This window comes from Galeopterus variegatus, unplaced genomic scaffold, assembly GCF_000696425.1.
Source record: "Galeopterus variegatus unplaced genomic scaffold, G_variegatus-3.0.2 Scaffold1925, whole genome shotgun sequence".
Lineage (NCBI taxonomy): Eukaryota > Metazoa > Chordata > Mammalia > Dermoptera > Cynocephalidae > Galeopterus > Galeopterus variegatus.
In genome coordinates, this window is record NW_007728036.1 from 296,613 (window position 1) to 323,921 (window position 27,309).

Sequence of the window (27,309 nt, forward strand, 5' to 3'; positions counted from 1 at the left end):
ACTCCACACTGGCCATCCTCCTTCTGCAGTATTACATCGCAATCTGATTTAGCATTGGAAAGCTAGAGCTGATTCAGAGGTGAATCATCATATAGTAAAAGTGCAAATACCTGATCTCAGGAGGCAATTAAAGGGTAGTGATTGTAGAAGTTTATCTTGGAAAAGGAAGGAGATAGGTGGGTATGTAAATGTCTTCAAATACTTGTGTGAGATTCTGTTATTCTCCAGAGGAGTTGGTTGCAGATGTTCACATGATGAGGGTTGAGGTTTTGTCCATTAAGTGAACACTACGGATTTTAATAACTATAATAGATAAATTTAGAAAGGCTTGTAATTAGGTTTGTTGCAAGGGGAAAAAAAGGGAGAGAGAGAAAGAAAAAGTCCATTTAAAAGGGGGGTCAAGCTGGTTTAGAGCGTGGTGCTGATAACTCCAAGGTCAAGGGTTGGGATTCCCTTACTGGCCAGCTGCCAAATTAAGACAAAATATTAAAATGTTTAAAGAGAGAGAAAAAAAACTCTTTACCCATGAATTATCAAGATTTGTTTTGCTTCAATTTAAAGTTAAATGGAAGCATCAGTAGTTTTAAATAGGTTGTTGCTTTTGCTTGGTTCAGACATCAAGTTTTTTGGTTTCTATTTATTTGCTTAAAAGCCCTTTTTTTTCCCCCTTACCCCACTTGAACAACTTAGCTCTGAAGCCGTAAGGGGTTACTGAACTACAGAGCCATGGTGACCCAGAGTCAGCGGGCAGAGCCTGAGTTGGGATTAGAAGGGTATCCATATGGGAGGGCATCACAGCCTGAGCAGGGTGAGGAGGGCTTCCCAAGGTGGGAAGAGGGCGGGAGGGTGTCTTAGGATCCATTGGGGAAGCATCCAAAATGAAAAAGTGCTGATTTTTTTTTTTTTTAATGTAAAAATTTTTTTTTAATGAAACTTCAGCAGTAGCATTGGAAAGAACTTGTGCCTTTACTTTGTGACCCATCGATACTGGGTGGACTTGTGTTTTTCTTTGTTGAAGAACTGGTGATGTTGGCCAAATTCCATAAATCTTGCTGTTATTTGAGTGTGAAAGATAAAGCAACCAGAAACTTATTCATCTTTCTGTTCTTTTATTTACTACATCATAGATGCCAACAGTAGGATATAAAAACTATGGGCCAAGACTTATTCTGGTGGAGGAGACTTGAAGATTTCCTCCTAATTGGAGGATAGAATATTTTCTCCCAGGATAGTGACCTGAATTTTACACATTAAAATTGAAGCTTTTACCATACTAGAAATGTGATAATCTCATCTCTGTCATCATAATGGGCTTTCATTAATGCTCTGTTTCTCAAATGTAAGGAAATAATCCCAATATAAAAGACAATTGGTGTTCTTTTTTTACATTCAGAACAACGTTTTGGAGCTGTGGTCATTATTTGATTTCCTCATGCCAGGATTTTTGGGTACTGAACGCCAGTTTGCTGCTCGATATGGTAAACCTATACTGGCAAGTAGGGATGCTCGAAGCTCCAGTCGAGAACAAGAAGCAGGTATGAGAGAGATATTATTATAAACCTTGCATAAGTGAATATAATTTATTCCTAACTTTTTTTGAAGCCATTTTCTCTTATTCTTAACAGGTGTTCTCGCAATGGATGCACTGCACCGCCAAGTCCTGCCATTTCTTTTGAGAAGAATGAAAGAAGATGTTTTGCAGGATCTTCCACCTAAAATTATTCAAGACTATTATTGTACTCTTAGTCCTCTTCAGGTTAGGAATCTGGTGATTGTGGTGGTTAGTGGCGTGTTTATTAGCAGAATGTTTTGTATAAATCACAAAAGTGTTAAGTAAAGGGGCCTAGCCTTTGGCTTTATCATTCTAATCTAGCTTTTCCTTCCCTAGCCTTTAGGAATATTTCTGTTTCAAACAGAAGTAGGTAGGTCCTAAGTGAATCTTTGGATATGCACATATGAGTTTGGATGTGTGCATTTTGAATATAGCACAAAATCCAGTATCATAGTTGCATTCTTATATGCCTAGTTAATTGAAAAGGTCACAAGGTTGAATTGGTGAGGAAATAAGCCATTGTTTTTAAGGGCCAAAAATCTGTCTATGAATATTTTTATCCTGACAAGAGCATTATCCGTATTGTTAATCCCCATTTTTGCAAATAAGGAATGTGATGCTCAGAAATGTTAAGTAACTTGCCTACGATCATAGAGCTAATATATATCAGGGCTTTTTCAAACCTTGATCAGTGGGACCTCATCCCCTCTGAGGTATTATTGCATTGCCTATAAATGTTTAAAATAAATTTTGCCTTCTGCACAGTTCTGATTTTGTCCATAGAGACCATTATCAGAGGAATTTATTGTGAGCCTTTCCGTGTACTTTTCTAAGGATGTAAGTGGAAATTTTTTCTTTCTTAGTAAGACATGGTCTCTAAATAAGAATTTTCTGTTTGAGTGTTTGCTTTATGCTCTAGGTTAGTATGTGTCAGTCTGTTTCAGTATTAGGAGTTGATTTAGTATCACTGAATAAATAAAAGATAGACATACCCAGAAACTTTTTCCCCCCTCCAATACATAGCTAGTTGACCTTTAGCCAATATTGATCTATTTAACTTGAGTTTAGCCGGAAGGATACTAGTCTGGAGGCTGAGAGCTCCCTGATTCTTCTATACCATCTAATCACTCTGGGCCCCCATTCCTTCATCCCTTCACAAAAATTGGATTACTATTTCTTGAAAGGATTATTTTAGGGGTAATGAGCTGAAGACTTTTAAAAGTAGGTGCAATAAAGAAAAGATGCCATATGAAAAAAATCTATGGTGATATAGTGGTGGCGATGATTTAACATAGACATAAAACACATTTAAGTAATCTGGAGGAAGAGAGCTTTAGAGGGAAGCGATTTTGTAGCTTTTTTTAGTGTTCACAGGTTTTTTATTCTCTGATTTCAGTTCTTTAGCTCTCTAGGTTTTCTTCCCTTTCACATTATTTTAGCATGTAAAAGGCTGGAACCCAGGCCCCAAAGTAAACACTTTTAACTTGAACGGAGTTCTCCTTTTAGGCTAGCAGTAACATTCGTTTAGTATTTGGTCTCTTGGAACATACTGACAAGGTCTTGACCACAGAACTTCATTTAAGGAAGATTTTTCTCATCTGCTTGTAAGGGTTCAGGGTCTCTTTAAGTGGTAATGCTGTTATTTTCCTGAGCAGTGGAAAGACTGAGTCTAGGACTATTTGACTAGTATTTTCAGTATTTTAACAGCCAAACTTAATGTGTTATACTTGTTTTCTAACTGTAATTTTTAATGAGTTTAACAAGATGGAGTTGATAATCTGTTACATCAGTAGTGAATTATAGGTATTATAATTGGTTTTCTTTAATGAGGGCGAATTTAAATTACTGCTTTTATTGGCCTTTGTTAGTTATGTGTTTTGAAGAACTGAAGATAAATTTACTTACTGCTTCGTGGGGGCGATTTTACAGGTTCAGCTCTATGAAGATTTTGCTAAGTCTCGTGCCAAGTGTGATGTTGATGAAACAGTTTCTTCAGCTGCACTTTCTGAAGAAACTGAAAAACCAAAGCTTAAAGCTACAGGCCATGTATTCCAGGTATAGATTACAGTCTACTTTTTAAATGTTGAGGAATGTTTTTCGGTGAGGCAATTTTTATATGGAACACTGAAATAGGGTTTATTTAGATTTTTTCAATATTGTGCATATGTTCTTAAAAATCAGTTAACGTACCTATTTGATATTAACTTAATAATTAGTATGTACTTTAGTGTTAAAATTAAATATACAAAATGCAATATGTCTTTATTTCAAGCAGGATTTTAGAGAATCTTTTGCTTTTCCATTCAGAAAATTTTGGAGCACCTACCACACATGGCAATAATTTTTCTAGCTCTGGGGTTAATTAAAGCAGTGGGCAAAACAAGCCCTTCCCTTATAGAGATGAAAATAAGTAAAATACATATTATGTAAGAGAAAATAAAGCAGAAAACGGGGTTATAGATTATAGGAGTCCAGGGTAGGTTGTAGTTTTTTAATAGAGGGGAGAGGGACCAACTCACTGAGAAGGGGGAATTTAAGCAAAGATCTGAAGCTGAAGAAAGATTGAGGCAAGCAAATAGGTGGGGGAAAGTGATTCCAAGCAGAGGATACAAAAAAAACCAGATGTCCTCAGATAGATCATGCCTCATGTGCTCGAGGGAGTAGCAAATGAAAAAGAGGTGGCACGTGTCAACTCTCTTTTTCTTTCCCTCTTGATACATTCCAACATAGAAAATCTCCTCCCCAATAATTAAATACTGTAGCATTTTTAAAGGTAAGAGAGGGAAAAGATGGTTGTGAAGACTTATACCTCCCCCATGGTTTTTATTATAGTGCTCAGCTGTGTCTTCAGTCTTGTCAGTGGAGTTTACTAATACAGAACTCCGGATTGGGCTGGCTGGTTAGCTCACTTGGGAGAGTGTAGTGCTGGTAACACCCAGGTCAGGGGTTCAGATCCCTGTACTGGCCCGCTGCCAAAACAAAGAAACCTCTGTGCCAAAGGTGAGAACCAAATACTCAGCCAAGGAAGAGGCAAAAGAAAAGGGGTGTGGCTGAATCAAAGAAAAGAAGAACCTGTATCGCGTGCTGTTTCTCAAACACAACTACTTAAAACTTAGCTCCACTCCCCACCCCCCACCAGACCTACTGAGTCAGAGTACTGTGTAGAGGGGAGAGATTTGCAGGTTTATAAGGTCCTTGAGAAATTTTTATACCCACTAAAGTCTAAGAAACTTCTCTTTAGGAAATGATGCTTGGTTCCGAAAGCTTCTGTCTGCATTATCAGGCACTATGAGTGGGAGAGGGTTTTAAAAGAACTGATGAATAAGACACTCTTTTTGCCATAAGAAGTTCATTGTCTAGTGGGGAAGACAGACATAAACAGTACAAATTATACAAATTATAAATGCCCTCATAGAAATACAAACTGCACAAGAATCACAGGTGAGACATTTGAACTGGTTCTTGAAGGATGAGTAGTAGTTTGCCAAGTAAGAAAAGGAAGAAAGGCTTCTAGACAGATGGAATGGCATAGGAAAAGAAACAGATACAAACATTTGTGGTGTGTGAAATGGACTTGTATACACTTTTTTTCTCCCTTAAAGGCGTTACAGTACTTACGCAAACTATGTAACCATCCAGCATTAGTCTTAACACATCAACATCCAGAGTTCAAGAGCACTACTGAAAAACTGGCACTTCAGAATTCTTCTCTTCATGATATTCAACATGCCCCTAAACTTTCAGCTTTGAAACAAGTACGTATGTCTTTTTTAAGTGTTATATTTGTGTTGCACACTTCTGATACGTAACACTAGGTAAATTTGCTTTTCCCAAAGATTGCTGATGTGTTTACTGGTTTGTTAAAAGTTTTGGGCCGGCCCGGTGACGCACTGCTACAGTGCGCCGCTTGGGAGCGCAGCGGCACTCCCACCGAGGGTTCGGATCCCACATACAGACCAGCCGCTCACTGGCTGAGCGAGGTGTGGGCGCGACACCGAGGGTTGCGATCCCGTTGCCGGTCATGAAAAAAAAAGACAAAAAAAGTTTTGATATAGCTTTTTAAAAATTGTGGTAAAACATATATAGTATAAAATATGCCATTGTAAACATTTCTAAGTGTATAATTCTGTGGCATTAATTATATTCACAATATGTACAATCATCACCACTATTTCCAAAATATTTCCATCACCCAAACAGAAACTCTATACCCATCAAGCAATAACTTTCCATTCTTCCTTCCTCCAGCCCCTGGTAATCTCTAATCTACTTTCTACCTCTATGAATTTACCTGGTCTAAATATTTCATATTAGTGGAATCATGCAATATTTGTCCTTTTGTGACTGATTTATTTAACTTAGCATAATATTTTCAAGGTTCATCCATGTTGTAACATGTATCAGTACTTCATTCCTTTTTATGGCTGAATAGTAGTCCATTGTATAGATCTACCACATTTTGTTTATTCATGTGTTGATGGATGTTTGGTTGTTTCCACCTTTTGGCTATTGTGAATAATGCTGCAGTGAACATTGAGTTACGAGTACAGTATCTATTTGAGTCCTTCTTTTCAGTTCTCTTGGATATAGATCTAGGAGTGGAATTGCTGGGTCATACAGCAATTCTACATTTAGCTTTTTCAGGAACTGCCAAACTGTTTTCCACAGTGGCTACACACCATTTTACATTCCCACCAGCAATGTACCAGGATTCTGATTTCTCCACATCCTCCCCCACACTTGTTATTTTCCCTTTTTAATCTATTTTATTTTTTTATTATAACCATTCTATTAGAAGTGAAGTGATACCTCATTTTGGACATTTGTATATCTTCTTTGGGAAATGTCTATTCAAGTCCTTTGCCTGCTTTTTGATTGGATTATTTATCTCTTTTGTTGAATTCAGGGAATTCTTTATATTCTAGATATTAAACTTTTATCAGATATGAGAAAATTTGTAAATATTTTCTCCCATTCTGTAGGTTCTCTTTTTCTTGATTATGTCCTCTATGGTTTCTGATGAGAGATTGAGGTTCCCTTTCACATGACCAGTCACTACTCTCTTGAGGCTTTCAAAATTCTTTGTCTTTCAACAGTTTGATTATAATGTCTGTCAGTGTGGCTGTCTTTGAGTTTATTTTCCTTGGAGCTGCCTACTCTGCCATTTTGCTGATATCACTCTTGGTATAGATTTTTAAAATGGAATTTAAAAAGTTCTAAGATTTCAAAAAGTTAAAAGAACCAATTTCAAGCATCAGAATGTTAGCACTAATACTGTTTAGTTCTAACTAGTTTTAAAAATGAAGATCTTACTGTAAAATCTAGACTTTAGTAATTATTTTAGCTTGTAGTAGTAATTCTGGCCTAAATTTTATTGAGAATAACTAATGAATGAAGATTACAGATTTCACATAGGTTAGTATAGAGAATGTTATATAGTAGTATATCTGACATATATATCCAGCTATGTATGTATCCTTATATCACTAAACATAAAATAATGGATTTTCATCATAAAATTGAAGAATAACTATTACCTTTAGATTGTTTTATATATGGAATGGTTTTCTTATTTGACCAATCTTTGATATAGGCTTGTATAGGAAATGTTCATGATTTTCTTAATATAGGTGGTACATAAGATAAAGCTATAACATATAGTTAGTCAAGGAGTCAGCCAATCAGATCTGTTTTCAAATAAAAATTAAATTTCATCCACATTTGAATTATACTACAGGCTTTTACTTTTTTTCAGCAGTTATTAAACCAATCTCTCATTTTAGAGTGCTCCTTGTCACCCTGAAGTATCTGGAATTAAGATACTTAGGGGGGCCGGCCCAGTGGATTATTTCTGGCCATACTCATGGAGGGCTTTTCTAATAGGCTTCTTTTCCATTTTCTCAGTTCTTTTCAGCCATTCAGAGTAAAGGTGTTGTCTCAGGAGAGAGAAATTTCTTTTTTAAATCTAAAAAAAAAAAAGTCCTAGAAGAATTTTTATTAGACTTTTTTATATTAGGGCATAAGTCTTACTTGCTTTCTAAAAAGCTGTCACTAGAAACATGTTTATCAAATATTACAGAACCAGAATAAAAAATTCAGGATGCTGGCATGAAGAATTAAAACACGAGGTGAAATTTAGTGGAGATAAACAGAGTCTATTTTAAAAGAAAACACATAAATACAGATTTTGTGAGACTTGGCAAACATTTCATAAGGGTAAAATTGAATTTGATTTGATTGCAAGTTCACTATAAATCTTCTGTATATATTAGTTGCCAGTAAATAAAGCTAATAGGCTCTTGGGTGGGATTAATAACAGTGTAATGGCCAAAATGAGGGCATAATAGTTTCACTGTATTTTATATCAGTCAGACCAAATTTTGAGAATCATTTATAGTTTTGCACACTATGGTTTTGGGCACTATGCTTTAAGTGGAAGATCAGAGTGGTAAAATATCTAGAAATCATCTTCGATAAGGAATGATTGAAAAACCTGGAGTAATTTAGCCTATACTGAAGTTAGGGCAAAATAAAATTGAAATGCTATCTATGGAGGCAGCTGTCCACTCAAACACCCATATTAGGTGGCCTTGGTAACCATTTTTTAGAGTCTAGTAATCAACTTTTTTTTTTTTTGTCTTTTTTCGTGACTGGCAACGGATCGCAACCCTCAGTGTCACGCCCGTACCGGACCGGGACTGGCAACGGGATCGCAACCCTCGGTGTTGCTCCCACACCTCGCTCAGCCAGTGAGTGGCCGGTCTGTATGTGGGATCCGAACCCTCGGCGGGAGCGCCGCCGCGCTTCCCAAGCGGCGCACTGTAGCAGTGCGCCACCGGGCCGGCCCATAGTAATCAACTTTTCAAAGCCCCAAACTAGATTCTGCTAGGATACCTGGAGTCTCTGTCAGGATACCATCAGGTTATAAGAGATTATTGGGAAAACCAGAATATCAATTCTGCCAGATAGGAATACTCACGTCAAATCCAATGGAATAACTATACTTTTTGGGAAAAGATTACGTTAGGAAGATTGTCTGGTAAGTATGGACTTGAAGAAGTAGTCTTACTTGAATTTTTTTTTAGTTGGATATATATATTTTTTTTGACCGGTAAGGAGATCGCTACCCTCAGCATGGTGTGGTCCACACCACGCTCAGCCAGTGAGTGCAGTGGCCATCCCTATATAGGATCCGAACCCGCGGCCTCGGCGCTATCAGCGCTGCACTTTCCCGAGTGAGCCACGGGGCCGGCCCCATTTAGTTGGATATTCTTAATATGATTGGTTATCTTTACAGTTTGTGATATTGCTGCTCAAGAGACTGAGATAAGTGAGTCTGCATGACACAGACATTCTGATAAATTCTCTTTCTCTGGAACTCCTATTTTATAAGATCTGTGTTGCATGTCCCACTGATGATACCATGTTCTTTATAATGTTTACCGCACAGTGAGGTACCACTTAGTCATACTCTCCTGAGACACCATAGATGGGACTTTTTAAAAGATATTTAGCTTTGATTGTAGTCTGATTGAAGATTTGGGGGCAAGGGATAGAGTTAATTACATTTATCAGGGGGCTGGCTGGTTAGCTCAGTTGGTTAGAATGCGGTGTCACAAAGGTCAAGAGTTTGGACCCCCTTACCAGCCAACCACCAAAAAAAAAAAAAAATTACATTTATCAGACTTCCTTATTCTGTTTGGATGAATGCCTCCCTAGTGTACCATATGCCTATTCTAATATCTAGTAAAAATTTGAATTTTAAGGGCTATTAGCTAGAAGAGTGAGAACATTTATTCTTCTCCTAGCATCAAATTATGACAACACATGTGAAGTATTATCTACCAGGGAAGCTCATTAGAGACTCAGTGACCATGGTCTTTATTGGGAGCTGGTCACATAGACTCCCTCTGCCTAGGTTGTATCAAAATTCTAGACTCCCAGAAAGAAAGCAGGTCTTAGCATAAATCATACTGTTAGCACAATAGTTTAGGCACAGTAAACCGTCCTTATCAGTTAGGGACTGATGGGAAGACCCCCAAAATCCAAGTTCCCATACTTCAGCCAATGGTCAACCTTGTAAAGACTTTCTGAGGAAAACAGGGTTTGGCCCACTAAGTTTACTCTTTCCTGCAGAACACCCTCAGGGTTTTACATTAAATTTGGAGTTTGCCTGGATGGCCTTTTGATGATTTCCCATCTGAGCTTTTGGTTTTCTAAGTAACTTCCATTACTAGAAAGGAGAAAGCATTCTGCATTAAGATCTTACATTCTGAGCAGAATTCGCTAAGATCCTAGGGATGTATAAGAGTACTGTTGGGTACACTAGTTTCCCAAACTGACCTAAACATGATTCTCTTGGATTTTATTCACTCATTTATTTATTGCTATATGCAAGGCACTGAACCACTTACATAGCAGGAAATGTAAAAGATCTATAGCAGTGTGGTTCCTGCTATTAAAGATCTTGGTCTACAGATACAGTAGTAAGCTGTCAGGAATCCAGCACATCTAGCTAGATGCTTTTGGTTTCCTCATTTCTGTAATTTTTACCAATGCACCTGCTACATTATGTTTCCTTCACACTCTATTCTTCCATAACACTTTATGAACCATGGCCTGGGGCATCTTCTTTGTCATTACTTTCAATAAACATTTATTGAGGGTCTAGTATGCCTCAAGGAACTAAGGAAAAGGGAGAAGGGCCTGTTAAATAACCTCCTGAAGAGTGACCAGGGAACTCTGAAGTGCGAGCACCTCAAAAATTAGTTCCAGATGCTGAATTGTGACATTACAATCCAAAGTATTAATCTGCTTTCCAGGTTCCAGGTAAGTTTAACTTTTTCTTGCCACAGAGAGAAATACCTGTCACAGTGATACTGGTTATCTGCTTTTATTGAATACCTGTGTAATGATTTTTTTTTTCCAAGTTGCTCTTAGACTGTGGTTTGGGAAATGGCGGCACTTCAGAGAGTGGCACAGAGTCTGTTGTGGCCCAGCATAGGATACTGATCTTCTGTCAGCTTAAAAGTATGCTTGATATAGTAGAGCATGATCTTCTCAAACCTCACTTGCCCTCTGTCACTTATTTGAGATTAGATGGCAGCATACCTCCTGGACAGAGGCATTCCATTGTTTCCCGGTAAGTAGCTTCTAAAACTGTTATCATAATCAAGCTATAGTAAATGTATTATTACTTACTAGAAGTTTGCCCCATGAAATATTTTCATGGACTGAATATCTGCAAATGTGTGTTCTTATTGTATAATTTGACCCAAATAAACCCCTTTTTAAATGTAGAACCACAGAAATAAACATTTTTAGTAATGAGGAAGCATCACTATATTAGGAAAGCACTCTAAAGAGCATGAAAAAAATTTAAGGCATCAACAATTACTTTCCCACTGACCTTTTTGGGGAGTTAAGGTGGGAGAAAGCAAACAAGTAGCTTAGCTAAAATCTCTATCCTGCTCCCTGTTTCTCTGCTGAGAACAAGTCAGAAGCTGGCCCAGCAAGGAAACAAAATTGGTGAGTGCAGTGTTTCTTAAGTGTGGTCTGCAACCTCTGCTTTAAAAATCTGAGGGGTTGCTTTTTAAAAATGCTAGGTTCTGTCCCAAACCTGCTGACTTCAAGCGTAGGCATTTTTAACAAGCATCCCTAAGAGATTTTAAAGCACAGTACAGTTATACCATCAAAGGGGCTTTGAAGGCAGAAAAACTACTATTTAAGCAGTGTTCTCTTGGGCCAGTTTATCATCCACATAGCCTTAGTCTATCTAAAATAGGCATACTGGTAATACCCTTATAGAGGTGTCGTAACAAATAGCATAATACATATAATGTACAAAGTGCATTGCTTAACGCATAGTAAGAATGTAATGAGTGGTAGCTTGGTAGCTGCTACTATTATTTTTTTTTTTTCCTTTTTTCGTGTCCGGCAACGGGATTGCAACCCTTGGTGTTGCTCCCACACCTCGCTCAGCCAGTGAGCGGGAACCGGTCTGTATGTGGGATCCGAACCCTCGGCGGGAGCGCCACCACACTCCCAAGTGGCACACTGTAGCAGTGCGCCACCGGGCCGGCCCAGCTGCTACTATTAATGTCAGTAAGAATGTTAATTTTTCCTTTTCCTAGAAGCTATTAGATGTTCTTTGTCAATATCTTCTAGAATTAGTTCAATAATAGCAACCCTCAACACATACTTCTTTTACATTCATTCATTCAACACATATCTTTTACAATGATCTAGCCTGTTCCCCAATCTTCTCTCTAGGTCCATACTTAAAGATTCACAGTTGGGTTTTGTCTTACTTATAATTAGTGTTTAATTATATTTTTGCCACTTAGTCTTCACCTCATATCATAAAATACAACTCAATTGGCCTTACTATTTCTTTTGGTGAAATTTCAGACAAGCTTTGGAGAGCATTCTTTCTACTAAAGATGTAATGTATATTAGAAGAGGATATTTTCATCCCAAGTAGTCACAGAAATGGATTTTTAAAAAGCATTGTTTTCATTTGTGCTCTTTAATTTTTATTAAATAGTTTGTTATAGGAGCATTAGAAAGAAATGTACTAATTTTATTTTTTTGCTATCTATACTTTTAGGTTTAACAATGATCCATCCATAGATGTTCTCTTACTTACAACTCATGTTGGTGGCCTGGGTCTTAACTTGACAGGCGCTGACACAGTGGTATTTGTGGAGCATGACTGGAATCCCATGCGAGATCTACAAGCCATGGACCGGGCCCATCGCATTGGGCAGGTAAAAGTCACCTCACACAGGTGTTAATCTGTGCACTGGGGAAAATACTTGGTTCAAGTTCTTGCTCTGATGTTAACAAGTATTGTGACCTTGGACAAGTCACTTAACTCTTCTATGGTATCACTTCCTTATGCATTAAATGAGGTGCTGTCCATCCCTAATATTCTGTGATTTCTGCAAACATTTTGAGCTCCTGAGGCCAGACAAAATAAAAATTCAATCCTAATTAGGTAGTAGAAAGTACTTAGTACAAGTATACAAGCCTTGGTGAACCTCAAAGCTTACCAATTGTGCTACAGTTACTTAACTATTTTTCTCATTTAGAAACGTGTGGTTAATGTGTACCGATTGATAACCAGAGGAACATTGGAAGAGAAAATAATGGGTTTGCAGAAATTCAAGATGAACATAGCGAATACTGTTATTAGCCAAGAGAATTCTAGTTTGCAGAGTATGGGGACCGATCAACTTCTTGACCTGTTTACTCTTGATAAGGTAAAAAAACTTATATAATTTGTTATATATTTAATGAGTTCACAGGTTTCCTGGGACTGCTTAATGAAAGTACTAAAGGGAGCTGCAAAAGTCATTCATTTCAGTATCACTAGATCAGCCTTTGAGGGAATTTTTGGTGCCAGATAAAACTCTTCACCATATGAGAGGATATCTGAAGTTTTGACTTTGATTGATTCTCTTGTGTCCTGCCTCAGGGTTTCTCTCCTTAGTCTTTTCCTGCTAAAAGACAGCAGCTTATCATTGGAGTCAGTGAAACTCGTGGGTGGGTGTTTCTGGCCCTGCCTCCTGTTAACTGGTGATCTAGGCAAATTAACTTCTCTGAGCACCTACACCTATTTTACTACATGGTTGTGAGGATTAAATGAAATATGTAACCACTTAGAAAGGATACTTAGTATAGATTCTCAATAAATAGTAGCCGTTAGTCAATCTAATCATGTTAAAACTAATAGGGTTGGATTTAAAGTCCTGCATAGGTTCAGAAAATCAGCTTGCATACTCAGTATAAATTATGGTGAGAAGTAGCCTTTTATGATGAAATTAAACTTGCTGTAATAACAGAATTGTAGAATCTAGTTCTGACAGAAAGTAGCTCTACCATACTTGGTGTATGTTAAACCACATTTAGAATATTATGTCTAGTTCTGGGTGATGCATTTTAAACAGTAACAAATTAGTAAGTCCCTAGTGGCCAGAATGGAGGAAGTTTCTTCAATCATGTCATATAAAGTAAAGTTGAAAGATCAAGAGATGTTTAACCTAAAATAAAGAAGGATCAAAGAAACATGCATAGGTGTCTTCAACTAGCCTTTATTCTGTTTGAAATATTCTAATGGGTGACTTTCAGTGAGCAGAACTGGGCTCAGGGGCATGTTTCAGGGAAACCAGAGCTATTGCCTTGGGCTACTCCTGGGACATTGGCAGGTATTGAAAATGAACTATTATATTAGAACATTTTAATATAGCACTGTTAAATTTCCTTAATCTTATCTTTGTATGTAAGTTATGTAAGAGAATGTCCTTGTTCTTTTTCCTGTTTTTGATGGCTGGCCAGTAGAGGGATCCAAACCCTTGACCTTGGTGTTACACTGCACTCTAACCAAATGAGCTAACTGGCCAGCCCCAAGAATGTCCTGTTCTTAGGAATACATGCTGATTCCTATCTAGGGATAAAGGGACATGATGTCAACAACTTCCTCTCAGATGGTTAAGGGAAAAACTGATATTTAACTATATGTCTGACTAATACATGTATCCATATGTATACAAACACACATATATGGGGAGAGAGGACAAAGCAAATGAATTATTTATAATGTTCTTATAATTCTTCCATAGTTTAGAAATTTTTTCCAAATTAAAAGCTAAAAATGATAAAATTACTAGAACTGATAGAATGGACTATCTTTTTATATATATTATTTTATTTTATTTTGTCAATATACAATGTGGTTGATTATTGTGGCCCATTAACAAAACCTCCCGCCCTCCTCCCTCTTCCCCCTCCCTCCTCCTTCTTCCCCCTCCCTCCCAACAATGTCCTTTCTGTTTGCTTGTCGTATCAACTTCAAGGAATTGTAATTGTTATGAGAGTGGACTATCTTTTGAGATCATGAACTTACTCATCACTTGAAGTTTTGAACTTTGTTGAATAAGTACAGTATTAGAAACAACTGTGATGTTTTAAGGGAAAATGTAGTTTCTGAAGTTAATAATCTTTCATTTATCTTTTTGCCAATATTTCTTAAGGATGGCAAAGCAGAAAAAGCTGACACCTCTACTTCTGGAAAAGCAAGTATGAAATCAATTCTTGAAAACCTGAGTGATCTTTGGGATCAAGAGCAGTATGATTCAGAGTACAGCCTGGAAAATTTTATGCATTCTCTCAAGTAACTATCAAATATTGTAAATGCAATTGCTGCTAGTTCAGTTACATTTCTGCTGATATTCAGCAAATTTCTAAGTTTATGGTGAACTTTTAACGCAATGTGTAAATAGATCTGAATATTCAGCATAATGCTGGCTCTTGTTTCACTGGGGGGAACAAGTTATTCTCAAATATTTGCACTGTATTAAATTTAAATGTTAATGTGAAAAAATGGTTTAATTTTACATGCTGAATAGCTGCAGAGCAGAGGATCCAAACCAGGTTTACATGTGCTAACGGGAGGTGTTCTTTCTGGGAATGATCCTCCTATCTTTACATAGTCACTTTGTACAGGAAGATATCCATGAGTACTTAGTGTTCATGTACATTTTTTCTTTTAAATAGAAATCGTTTTTATAATTGATTAAAAATAGGGCTTTTTTGTATAAAAGCCTTAATGAGCCATAATTTTAAGAATATAAGAATAACGACCACAATATTGGTCAGTCTTGGAACATAAAAATGATAGACAGTGAACTTAAACAGGCCCTTTGTGGAAACCTTTATATATTTAATGCAGGTGCATAGTGCTTTTCAAATCTTTAACCATCATTTTGTCAACTTTTAAAATATAATATCACCTATTCTAAATATAAGTAATGGTATATTTAAGGCTACCATAACATCCTATTAAGAGGGTGGTTTTTTTAATTTATCTAATGGCTAGGATATAGCCAGATTCAAAGAACATATGTACTCAATAGGTTTCAATCATATATATATATATATAATATATTTTTTGTAACTATGAACATATTCAATTTTCCAGAAGTAGATTTTACACTGTTTAAAATTCCAAAACCTATGGTGGAAAGACTGTTTATTGTAGTAATGCACGACTGAAGCCTAAAAGGGAGAAATAATTCCTTCATATATACAAACATACATGAATACACATATCTATATGCACAGTGTACCTATTCCTGAACCTGAAAAGGTGCCTGGCATTAGCAGTAAAATCGTGTAATTTTACTGGGCAGCAATAATAATTGGGCATGAAGCTGATTAACTACTGTTAGAAAAGTGAGCTCCATGGTGAGGGTGGGTAATATGTATATAGATATATGCATGTATGTGTATGTATATATAATTTTATAAATTTCAAAATAAATTAATACATGCCTGTGTGCATACATATGTATGGGATATATTTGTATATATGTACAGGTAATAAACATCCCTAAGGTTTGTGGCTGGCCATACACATAGGCATCAGTTTAAAAACCATCAGACCTCAGCTGTACAATAACAGGTGTTTTGTTTAAATCATTAAGGTTATATATACTGTTCTGCAGCATTTAGACATGGACATTTGTCACATTTCAGTAGCTTTGACAACCATACTGTAACATTAAACCTAGCATTCCACAGAGAATAAATATAAGATTGAAACTGTAAAATATATGCAACTGTGTGTTATTTGTAGGAAATGATCACTAGAAAGAGCAAAAGATTGAAATTATTAGTTCAGACATATAGGTTTTTAAAAAGCTAAACACTTTTTCTTTAGTGTTTAGGATTTACATTTAAATTGTAGGAAACTCATGATTTTATAGAATGTCCAGAGTACTTGAGTTGAATAGTCTTTTATGAACTATTTATTTGCTGTTTCCATAAACCAGCTATTTAACATAGCTTATAGCATGGGGAGCAATATCATTAAAGAGATAGGAAGGGGCAAAAAAATTTACACCATAAAAATTAAAGTTTTTTCCCCAATTTAAAGGTCAGATAGAGCTGTAAGTCAGATATTTAGGCAGTTTAGATTTTAAAACAGTTTAATCTGAAAGTATGTGTATTAGTAAAATACTTTTAGAAGGATAGACAGGAAAATAAGAGTTGTTGCCTTTGAATGGGAAATAAAGGTCAGGGGTGAGAGGAAAATTTAGTGTGACTATAACATTTAAAAAATAACCTGTTGAATTGTGAAATATTATGTCACAATTCTAGCTTTCCAAAAAACAGGTGAGAACTAAGTAGTCTCAGTTAAGTGGCCCGGTCACAGTAGTATATCTATCTTAAGAATAGTGGAGACATAGAGAAAATTGAACTGAGTAATGAATGATATTAGAGATCTGTGTCAGTTTTACAGATGTGATGACATGGTAGTTATGTTTTAAAAGATGAGTGGGTATGGGAAATAAGACAAACATGTTGACAATGTTGACAATATCCATTGTAGTATTTCCTTATTTTTGTGTGTTTATTATAGAAAATTTCAGTTAAAAATATAGATTCAGAGATTATTAACCTCATCACTAGTGTTTCCTGTAGCAAAATATTAAAATTTGGGGTCCTGGGTATAACTTTTATGTATAATTTTACATATATACTTATTTATTACACATTTAATATTCTGGTCTTTCAACAAGAGCTTATTGTAATGGTAACAAGGGTGAAAGTCTTTGACCTTGGGATTAACTGAACTGGTATAATTTTTTTTTCCTTCTGGATGGTCTATGTGAGCTTATTCAAAAGTAAATATTCCAGTGAAGCTATTTCAGAATATAACCACTTAAAGGCAACAGCGGAACAACCAGAAACTAAAAGAAATTATAGAAAAGCAACAAGCATTTCATCACATATCTGTTCCAAATATTTAATCCCAATACAATCTTGTACTTCCTGTACACCTCCTTAATTACCAAAGTGAAATTGATTTCAGGAACATGTGTTATCAAATGCCAGAGAACTCAGTGTGAATCAATAAAACAAAAACTTGAGTTATGTCCATTAATAGAAAATGTTTGCTATTCACATAAAACATTGTCAGCCACCATCTCTATGGAGATAAAAATTGCCTCCTTCAAGAAAGGGTTCCTATGAGTCTTCAGTAAATTTACTCAAACCAGTGAAGTTCTGTTGAACATAGGGGCTGAGATCCTAATTTCCATGTAGACATTAGAGATTAATATATGTATAAATCTCTATAAATCTGCAAAGAGATCATGTATTCAAATGGGACTTGAACAATTGTCCATGAGCCCAGAAACACAAAGCAAGAAATCAGAACCCCAGGCCTGCACCACAGGTAAGTTTAAGGTTTGAGTTTATGCCCAGTGTATACTGTAGGAGCCACAAGTCAAGAAAATAGTCAATTCTGCTTTTTTGAAGGAAGGAAATACAAAACTGCTCTGTAGGGACAGTTTCAGATAAGGGTCTGATAGGATTTCCAACCAGGGAAAGATGCAGATACACAAACTGTCTACAGAAGGAAGAGTCAGGGGTGGCCCATGGCTCACTCGGGAGAGTGCGGTGCTGAATAACACCAAGGCCATGGGTTCGGATCCCATATAGGGATGGCCGGTTTGCGCAGTGGCTGAGCGTGGTGCAGACAACACCAAGCCAAGGGTTAAGATCCCCTTACTGGTCAACTTTTAGGGAAAAAAAAAGAAGGAAGAGTCAGCAGATACAAATTACTTCTTTAAGAACTATAAATACAATAATCTGGAAGACCATAAAATATGATTAAGATAATTAGAAATAAAAATAGGGAAAACATTATAAAAGATTAGACAAGTTTGAAAAAGAACAAATAAATGAGAAATGGTTATCAATGTAGGTTAGATACATTTGAAGAGCAAATTCGTGAACTGGAATGTTGATTTTACAAAATAACCTACAGTGGGATACACAGAGATTAACTGATAGAAAATACAAAAGAGCAGGCAAAAATCATGGAAGATGGAAAGAGAGATCATGGGAAGAGAGACAAGAAGTCACCTTAGACTTATATCTATTTTTTTGCATATCAGGTGCAAAAAATTGATGCATATAGTCCATCAGCAAGTTTTCCCATCTCTTGCTACAAAATATATTGCAAATCTGTTCACCTTTTTCTTTTTCTGCTGCAACCCACCACCATCTTTCTTATATCACTGTCTTCTAACTGGTTTTCCTATTTGCCAAATTCTCCAGTGGCTTCCTATCACATTCAAGCCAAATCTAAACTTCCCATATGCCCTACAAGTTGTGGCCCCTGTCCATCTCTGTCACTTTCTCTCTTATATCCCATTGTGTTTACCCCAGTCAAATCAATATGTCCTCTTTGCTATATGTCAACATAAAACCAAATGTGTTTCCAGCTTGGTTTTAGTTCTTAGAAAGCTGGGTGAATGGTGTCATGGGAGAGATGGGGAATACTTAGAAAAGAGCAAATTTGGAGGGGGGAATGGAAGTATGAAATCTAGAATTCTGTTTTGTTCATGTTAAATTTATCAAAGTAGAGATGTTGAGTAGGCAGGTAAACATAGGAATCTGGAGCTTAAAGGTAAGGTCAAGACTGAAGATGTAAACTTGGAAGATAGTTTTTTTTGTTTTGTTTTTTTTTTCACAAGATAACCAGTAAGGGGATCTTAACCCTTGGTGATGTCAGCACCACGCTCACCCAGTGAGCTAACTGGCCATCCCTATATGGGATCCGAACCTGTGGCCTTGGTGTTATCAGCCCCATACTCTCCCAAGTGAACCATGGGCCGGCCCTGGAAGATAGTATTTTAAGGTACGAGACTGAATGAGCACTCCTGAGGCTTATTTATGTAATGGAATACTATACAGCAGTGAGAAATCAATGAGTAACTAATAAAACATGAATGAATCTAAAAACGGTGAGTGAAAAAAGAAAATATAATTTGGGCCCATTTAAAGACCAAAAACAGGCGAAATAAAACATTGTTTATGGATGTACAAAACCAATGATTTATTGTTATTTCACATTTAAAAAATAGAAAATTAAGTGACAGTCATATGCACATTTACTGATCATTTCCTACTATGTACCAGACAAAATGGGAGAAACTAAAAGACCAGTGAGGAAGGAGGATACCAAAGCCAACAGTTGGCGTAGTTACATTAATTTAAGAAAAAGCCTTCAGGTGAAAAGTATTATTTGCAATAAAGAAGGATATCTCCTAGTGATAAAAGATTCAGTTAACCAGGAGGATCTAGCTACTCTAAATTGATATACATTTCAGAATACATAAAGCAGACATGGGCAAAACTACAAAAAGAAATGGAGAAGTCCAAGGTCATAGTGGAATTTTAACATACCTCTCAATAGAACAAGTAGACCAGAAGAGAATAGGCACGAGAATATAGACAATTTTAATATAATTAACAAATGTGACTTAATTGACATATATGTTACATAGATATGCCCAACAACTCCAGGATACATTCTTTGAAAGCTCATGTAGAACATTTACCAAAACTGACCATATGCTGAGCCATAATGCAGCTCCTGGCAAATTTCAAGAAATTGAAATTAGTGTCCACTTTATCCACTCCTATTCAGCAATATACTTGAGGTCCTATCCAGTATAATAAGGCAATAAAAAATGAAAACACAAATCAGAAAGCAAGAAATAAAACTTCCATGGCTTTTTATGTAGAAAAATCCCAAGGAATCTACAAAAAAAGCTACTAGAATTAACTGATTTAGCAAGTTCATGGGATATAAGGTCAATACACAAAAAAATCAATTGTATTTCCACAGTAAGAAATTAGCGATTGAAAAATTTAACATACCATATATAATAACACCCAAAACCATGAAATAGATATAAATTTCACAAAATATGTGAAAGGTCTGTGTGCTGAAAACTACAAAACACATGAAAGACCTTAAACAAATGGAGATACACCATGTTCATGGACTGAAAATTCAATATAGTTAAGATTTCAGTTCTCCGCCATCTGATCTATAGACTCAAAGCAATTCCAATCAAAATCCCAGTAGGATTATTATTTTTGTTTTTAGAAAATAATAAGCTAATTCTAAAACTTATCGAGAGGCAAAAGGCCAGGGCAATCAAAACCAACCATGAATAAAGAAAAGCTGTGTGACTTACACTACCAGATTTTAAAGCTTATTGTAAAGGTGTAGTAATCAAGGCAGTGTAGTACTGGAATAAAGGTAGATTAGTAGAACAGAATTGATTGCCTGCAAATATAGCTGCACATATAGTCAGTTGATGTTCCACAAAGGTTCCAAAACCATTCAATGCAGAAAGAATAATCTTTTCAAAAATGGGATGTCCATATGCTAAAAAAACAGAAACTCCATATGTACCTCACACCTTATGCAAAATTTAACTCAAAATTAATCATGGACATATATACAAAACTTATAGAAGAAAATTGGTGACCTTGGGTTGGGCAAAGATTGCTTAGATATGACACCAAAAGAAATCCATAAAAGAAAAAATGATGATGAACTTTTAAAAAAGAATTAACTTCCAATATTTGAAAGTCATTATTTATTTATTTATTTATTTTTATTTTTTTAATTTTTGTCCTTTTTGAGACCGGCCGCACCGCAGTCAGCCAGTGAGCTCTGTGAGTGCACCAGTCATCCCTATATAGGATCCGAACCTGCAGTGGGAGCGCTGCTGCACTCCCAGCGCCGCATTCTCCTGAGTGCGCCATGGGCTCAGCCCAATAAAGAGCATTTTTGTTTTTTGGTTTTTTTTTTTTTTTTTGTCCTTTTTGAGACCGGCTGCACCGCACTCAGCCAGAGAGCGCTGTGAGCGCACCAGTCATCCCTATATAGGATCCGAACCCGCGGCAGGAGCGCTGCTGCACTCCCAGCACCGCACCCTCCCGAGTGCGCCACGGCCTCAGCCCTGAAAGACATTTTTTAAAGAATGGAAAGAAGAGCCACAGAATAGGAGAAAATATTTGCAAATCACTTGCCTGATAAAGGGTTTATATCTTGACTATATCAAGAATGTGTATTAAAAGAATTATATAAAGAACTGTCAAAACTCAAAAAGGAAACAGCCCAACTCAAAACTGGGCAAAAGATTTGAACACGTCCCTAAAGAAGATATACAGAAGGCAAATAAGCACATGAGAAGATACTCAACATCTTTTCTAATAGGTGTGTAATGGTATATATCATTACCGTTACACACGTATGAGAATTGCTCAAATTTTTAAAACTGACAATACCAGCTGCTGAAGAAGATGCAGAGCAACTGGAACTCATATATTGCAGTGTTGAATGTAAAATGGTACAGCCACTTTGGAAGACAGTTTGGCAGTTACTTATAAAGTTATACACTTACTAGATAACCCGCCAATCCCACTCCTAGGTATTTACTTTAAGAGTCATAAAAACTTGTCTACACAAAAACTTGTACAAGCATGTTTATAGCAGCAGCACTCATAACAGGCAAAGGGTAGAAATAAGCCAAATGTCCATCAACTAACAAATGTATAAAGGAAATGTATATATCCACACAATGGAATATTTGCCCATAAAAAGGAATGAGGTTGCCTGAGCCCGTGGCGCACTCGGGAGAGTGCGGCACTGGGAGCGCAGCGACGCTCCCGCCGCGGGTTCAGGTCCTATATAAGAATGGCCGGTGTGCTCACTGGCTGAGCGCGGTGTGGGCGACACCACACCAAGGGTTGCGATCCCCTTACCGGTCATGAAAAAAAGACTAAAAAATAAAAGGAATGAGGTCCTGATACATGCCAGAACATGGATGAACCTTTAAGACATGTTAAGTGAAATAAGTCAGTCACAGAAGACAACATATTATGATTCCATTTACGTGCAATGTCAAGAACAGGGAAATGTATAGAGGCAGAAAGAAAATTAGTGGTTGCTTAGGGCTGAAAGTATTTCAGGGGCATAAGTAAAGGGTACATATTTCTTTGTGAAGTGATAAAAAATGCTCTAAAATTGGCTGTGGTGATGGTTGCACGTACCTGTGAATATACTAAATACACTGAATTGTACACAAATGGGTGAATAGTATGGTATGTGAATTATATCTCAATAAAGCTGTTCAAAGGAAAAAAAAAAGTTTCTAGGAAAACCCAGACAAGAGGGGAGACAAAACAAGGACTCTAGCGAAAATTGAAACTTCTGTCACCTACACCTACAGCAAACATTAAACACTGCCTAAGCCATAGCCAGATAAACAGAAAACCTCACACTAAAGGCCTGTTTACCTCAGTTCCTGTTTCTCAATACATCAAGCCTCGTTCTCAAAAAAAATTACAAGACATGCTAAGGCAAGAAAAGACACAATCAGAAGAGACAAAGCAAGCATCAGTACCAGACTTTGATATGGCAAAGATTTTAGATACCAGAGCAGTTATCTAAAATAACTATGATTAATATGCTAGGGGTTCTAATGGAAAAAAAGTGGACAACATGTAAGAACAGATAGGCAATATACAGAGATTGAAAATCTAAGAACCAAGAGGAAATGCTACAAATTAAAAACACATTGTAACAAGTGAAAAATACCTTTGATGGGCTTATCAGACTGAACATGGCTGAGGAACAAGAATCAGTGAATGATATATTGAAGATACTTCAATAGAAACTTCCCAAGCTCAAAGAGGAAAAAATAATAATAATAATTATCTAAGAATTGTAGGACAATCACAAAAGTGTAACTTACTTGTCATGGGAATATCAGATGGAGAAGAAAGAGAAGAAATATTTTAAGTAATAATGACTGAAAATTTTCCAGAATTAACATCAGACACCAAACCACAGATCCAGGAAGCTCAGAGAACACCAAGCAGAATAAATAACATGATATCTACACCAGGCATATCCTGTTCAATCAGCAGAAAATCAAACAATCTTGGAAAGAGCCAGATGAAAAAACACCTTACCTGGAAAAGAACAAGGGTAAAAGTTATATCAGACTTTCTTCACAAACCATGCAAGCAAAAAGAAAATGGAGGAAAAATACTTAGAAAGTGGTAAAAGAAAACACCCACTAACCTAGAATTCTGTATCCAGAGAAATGATCTTTCAAAAATGAGGGCAAAACAAAGATTTCCACAGACAATCAAAAAGAGGCAATTTGTTGCCAGTGAACCTGCCTTACAAGGAGTATTAAAAGAAATTTTTTAGAGAGAAGGAAAATTATATAGGTCAGAAACTTGGATCCACATAAAGAAACGAAGAGCGGGAGAACAAATAAATGAAGGTAAAAACCATTTTAATTGTTAATTGATCTAATACTGTTCAAAATAATAACACCAATAATGTATTTGGTGATTATAGCTTATGTATAAATGAGATGAATGGCAGGCATGCTACAAGGGATGGAGGGAGGAATTGAAAATACTGTTACAAGGTACCTGCATTACCCATGAAGTGACACAGTGTTATTTGAAAGTGGACTTAGATTAGTGTAAATGTAAACTGCCAACCCTAGGGCCGCTGCTAAAAAAAAAAAAATTGAAAAGAAGTAAAATTGACATTCTAGGAGAGGAGAGAAAATCGAATTTTATAATATGCTCAGCCAAATTCAGAGAAGGAAAAAGAAGAGGGATTTTTAAAAATGAAAGCAATTAATAGAAAATATAATTATGGTAGATATTAATCCAACTGTTAGTAATCACTTTAAATGTCAATGATCTAAATATACCAATTAAAATTCACAGACTGAATAGGTAAAAAAGAAAAGACTCGATTTTATGTTATCTACAAGAAATCCACTTTAAATATAAATACCGATTAAAAGTAAAGGAATGGAATTTCCTCACACCCATTAGGATGGCTACTATAGAAAAACAAACAGAAAATAAAGGCAAGGGGCTGGCCAGTTAGCTCAGCTGGTTAGAGTGCAACCTTGTAACACCAAGGTTTGTTTCCCTGTACCTGCCAGCCACCTAAAAAATAAAGGCAAGGATGCGGAGAAATTGGAACCCTTATGCACTGATTTAAGGAATGTAAAATGATATTGCTGCTGTGGAAAACAGTATGGCAGTCCCTCCAAAAATTAAAAATAGAATTACCATATGATTCAGCAATTCCGCTCTGGGTATGTATCCAAAAGAATTGACAGCATGGTCTCAAAGAGACATTTGTACACCCTGTTCATAGTAGTACTCACAGTAGTCGGAAGGTAGAAATAACCCAAATGTCCATCAGTGGATAAATGGATGAACAAAAAGTGGTATATACATACAATAGAATATTATTCGGCTTTTTAAAAAGGAAGGAAATTCTGGCACATGCTACAAGATGACTGAACTTTGAAAACAATGTAAATGTTGAAATAAGCCAGCCACAAAAGGAGAACTACTGTACAAGAGTACTCCACAAAGTTTGTGGAAAAACAGAATTAAAAGATAATACAAACTGCTCTGTGAACTTTTTGAAGTACCCTCCTACAATTTCACTTATATGAGGTATCCAGAGTACAAATTCATAGAAACAATGGTGGTCGCCAGGGGCTGGTGGAGGGGAAAGTGGAGAGTGTTGCTTAATGAATATAGAGTTTCAGTTTTGCAAAATGAAAAAGTTCTAGGGATCCGTTGTAGAACAGTGTGAATATACTTAACACTGCTGAACTGTACACTTTAAATGGTTAAGATAGTAAATTTTATCATATGTGTTTTTACTGCAATTAAACATTTTTAAGTAAGTAAAGGGATGGAGAAAGATCTATCATGCTAACATAAATCAAAAGAAAGCTGGAATAGCTATATTAATTTTAGACAAAGCAGACCACATAACAAGGACATTATCAAGGGTAAAGAGGGGCATTATGTGATGTTAAAGGGGTCAGTTCTCCATGAAGACATTAACAATCTTAAAGGTGTACCCACCTAATAAGAGGGCATCCAAATATGTGAGGCAAAAAAGGATAGAACTGCAGGGAGAAATAGACAAATCCACTCTTAGAGGTTTCAAAACATCTCTATCAGTAATTGACAGATCCAGCAGATAGAAAATCCATAAGGATGTAGTTGGACTGAACAACGCCCAACAGCAGAATAAACGTATTTCTCAAGATGACATGGAACACCGACCAAGGTAGACCATATTCTGGGCCATAATACAGACCTCAACAAACTTAAAAACAACAGAAATTGTCTCGGACCACAATGGGTTTAAACTAGAAATGAATTAACAGGAAGATAGCTAGAGAATCTCAAATTATTTGAAGATTAACACATGTATAAATAACACATGGGTCAAAGAAGAAATCTCAAGAAAAATTCAAAAATATTTTGAAGTAAATGAAAATACAACTTACCAATTTGTGGGATGTAATGAAAGCAGTGCTTGAGGGAAATTTACAGCATCAAATACAAATTTATAAATGAGAAAGATCTAAAAATCAAAAATCTAAGCTTTTTCTACTTTAGGAAACTGCGGGAAGACTAATAATATAAACCTAATATAAACAGAAGAAAAGTAATAAAAATTAGAACAAAAACCAATGACACTGAAAACAGTAAAGTGATGGAGAAAAATGAATGAATTCAAAAGCTGGTTCTTTGAAAAGATCGATAAAATTGATAAACCTTTAACCAGGCTAACTAAAAAAAAAGAGAGAAGACACTAATTGCTTAGTCAGGCCATCACTACTGATCCCATGGGCATCAAAAAGGATAATAAAGGAGTATTATTAATAAGTCTATGCCCACAGATCTGATAGCTTAGATGGAACAGATCAATTCCCTGAAACTCACACAAAGAGAAATAGATACTCTGAATAGGCCCATATCTGTTAAAGAAATTCAATTAATAATAACCTGCAGTTGCACTCGTGGACATTTATCCCAGAGAAAATGAAGACATGTTCACATAACAGCCTGTACATGTTTACAGTAGCTTTATTTGTTAATAATCCAAAACTAGAGACAACCAGATGTCCTTCAACAGGTAAGTAGTTAAACAAATTGGTACATCCATACCGTGGAATACTACTTGGCAATAAAAAGGAATGAACATGCAACAATGATACATGCAACAACCAAGACAAATCCCCAGAGAATTATGCCCAAAAAAGGCCAATCCCAAAAGGTTATATATTATATATTCCATCTATATAATATTCTTGAAATAATAAAGTTCTGGAACTGGAGAACAGATTAGTGACTGCCAGGAGTTATGGGGGGAGGGAGATGGGTGGGACCATAAAAGGATAACACGAGCGTTCCTTGTGGTGATGGAAGTGTTCTGTGCCTTGACTGTATCAATGTCAGTATTTTGGTTGTGATATTGTAATACAGTTTTGCTATGAATTAATTTACAATAGAAAAATAAAAACTAATATAGATATTTATAGGCAAATCAGCACAAGCACTGTGAGAGTAATTGGCTTTCAGTACTTGATGCTCATAGCTTGACCATCAACTGCAGAGACTAATGGAGCAGTTTTTGTTTTTTTTTTTTACTTTATTTTATTTCCCTATCTGCCCCTCCCCCCAAACTGCCTAAACTTAAATAAATAAATAAATAAATAAATTCCTGAATGTCGGGAGGCTTAAGGAAGAGCAGAAAGGAACCTGAAGATGGGAAGATGGGGAGCAGGGAAACTGAGGTTGTGTGATTGGGAAAGCAGGCCAGTTTGGGTGGGCAGCTGTTGTCGATAACAGCCAGAAAGGAAACCTGGTTATTCAGAAGTGCAAAAAGTGAATTGTGTGGCGGTTGCCTGGAAGAAAAAAATTTCATTTTGTCCAAGTATCAGCTTTTACCTTTCACAGAGCCCGTTTTTTGTTTCAATGCTCCATTGAAACTTACAGAAAAGTGCACAGATCACAGTGTACAGCTC

General features: G+C 36.3%; 1 protein-coding gene across 1 annotated transcript in view; it reads left to right on the forward strand.

The window, feature by feature from the left end:
- Window positions 1–16,164, forward strand: part of BTAF1 (BTAF1 RNA polymerase II, B-TFIID transcription factor-associated, 170kDa) — a 92,580-nt gene extending 76,416 nt beyond the window's left edge. The window contains exons 31-38 of the mRNA XM_008579615.1: window positions 1,394–1,535; window positions 1,626–1,756; window positions 3,482–3,607; window positions 5,155–5,307; window positions 10,483–10,694; window positions 12,162–12,321; window positions 12,646–12,816; window positions 14,587–16,164. Of these exons, the coding sequence (XP_008577837.1) occupies window positions 1,394–1,535; window positions 1,626–1,756; window positions 3,482–3,607; window positions 5,155–5,307; window positions 10,483–10,694; window positions 12,162–12,321; window positions 12,646–12,816; window positions 14,587–14,730 (1,239 nt within the window). The 3' untranslated portion in view covers window positions 14,731–16,164. The remainder of the gene's footprint in view (window positions 1–1,393; window positions 1,536–1,625; window positions 1,757–3,481; window positions 3,608–5,154; window positions 5,308–10,482; window positions 10,695–12,161; window positions 12,322–12,645; window positions 12,817–14,586) is intronic.
- The last annotated feature ends 11,145 nt before the right edge of the window (window positions 16,165–27,309 follow it).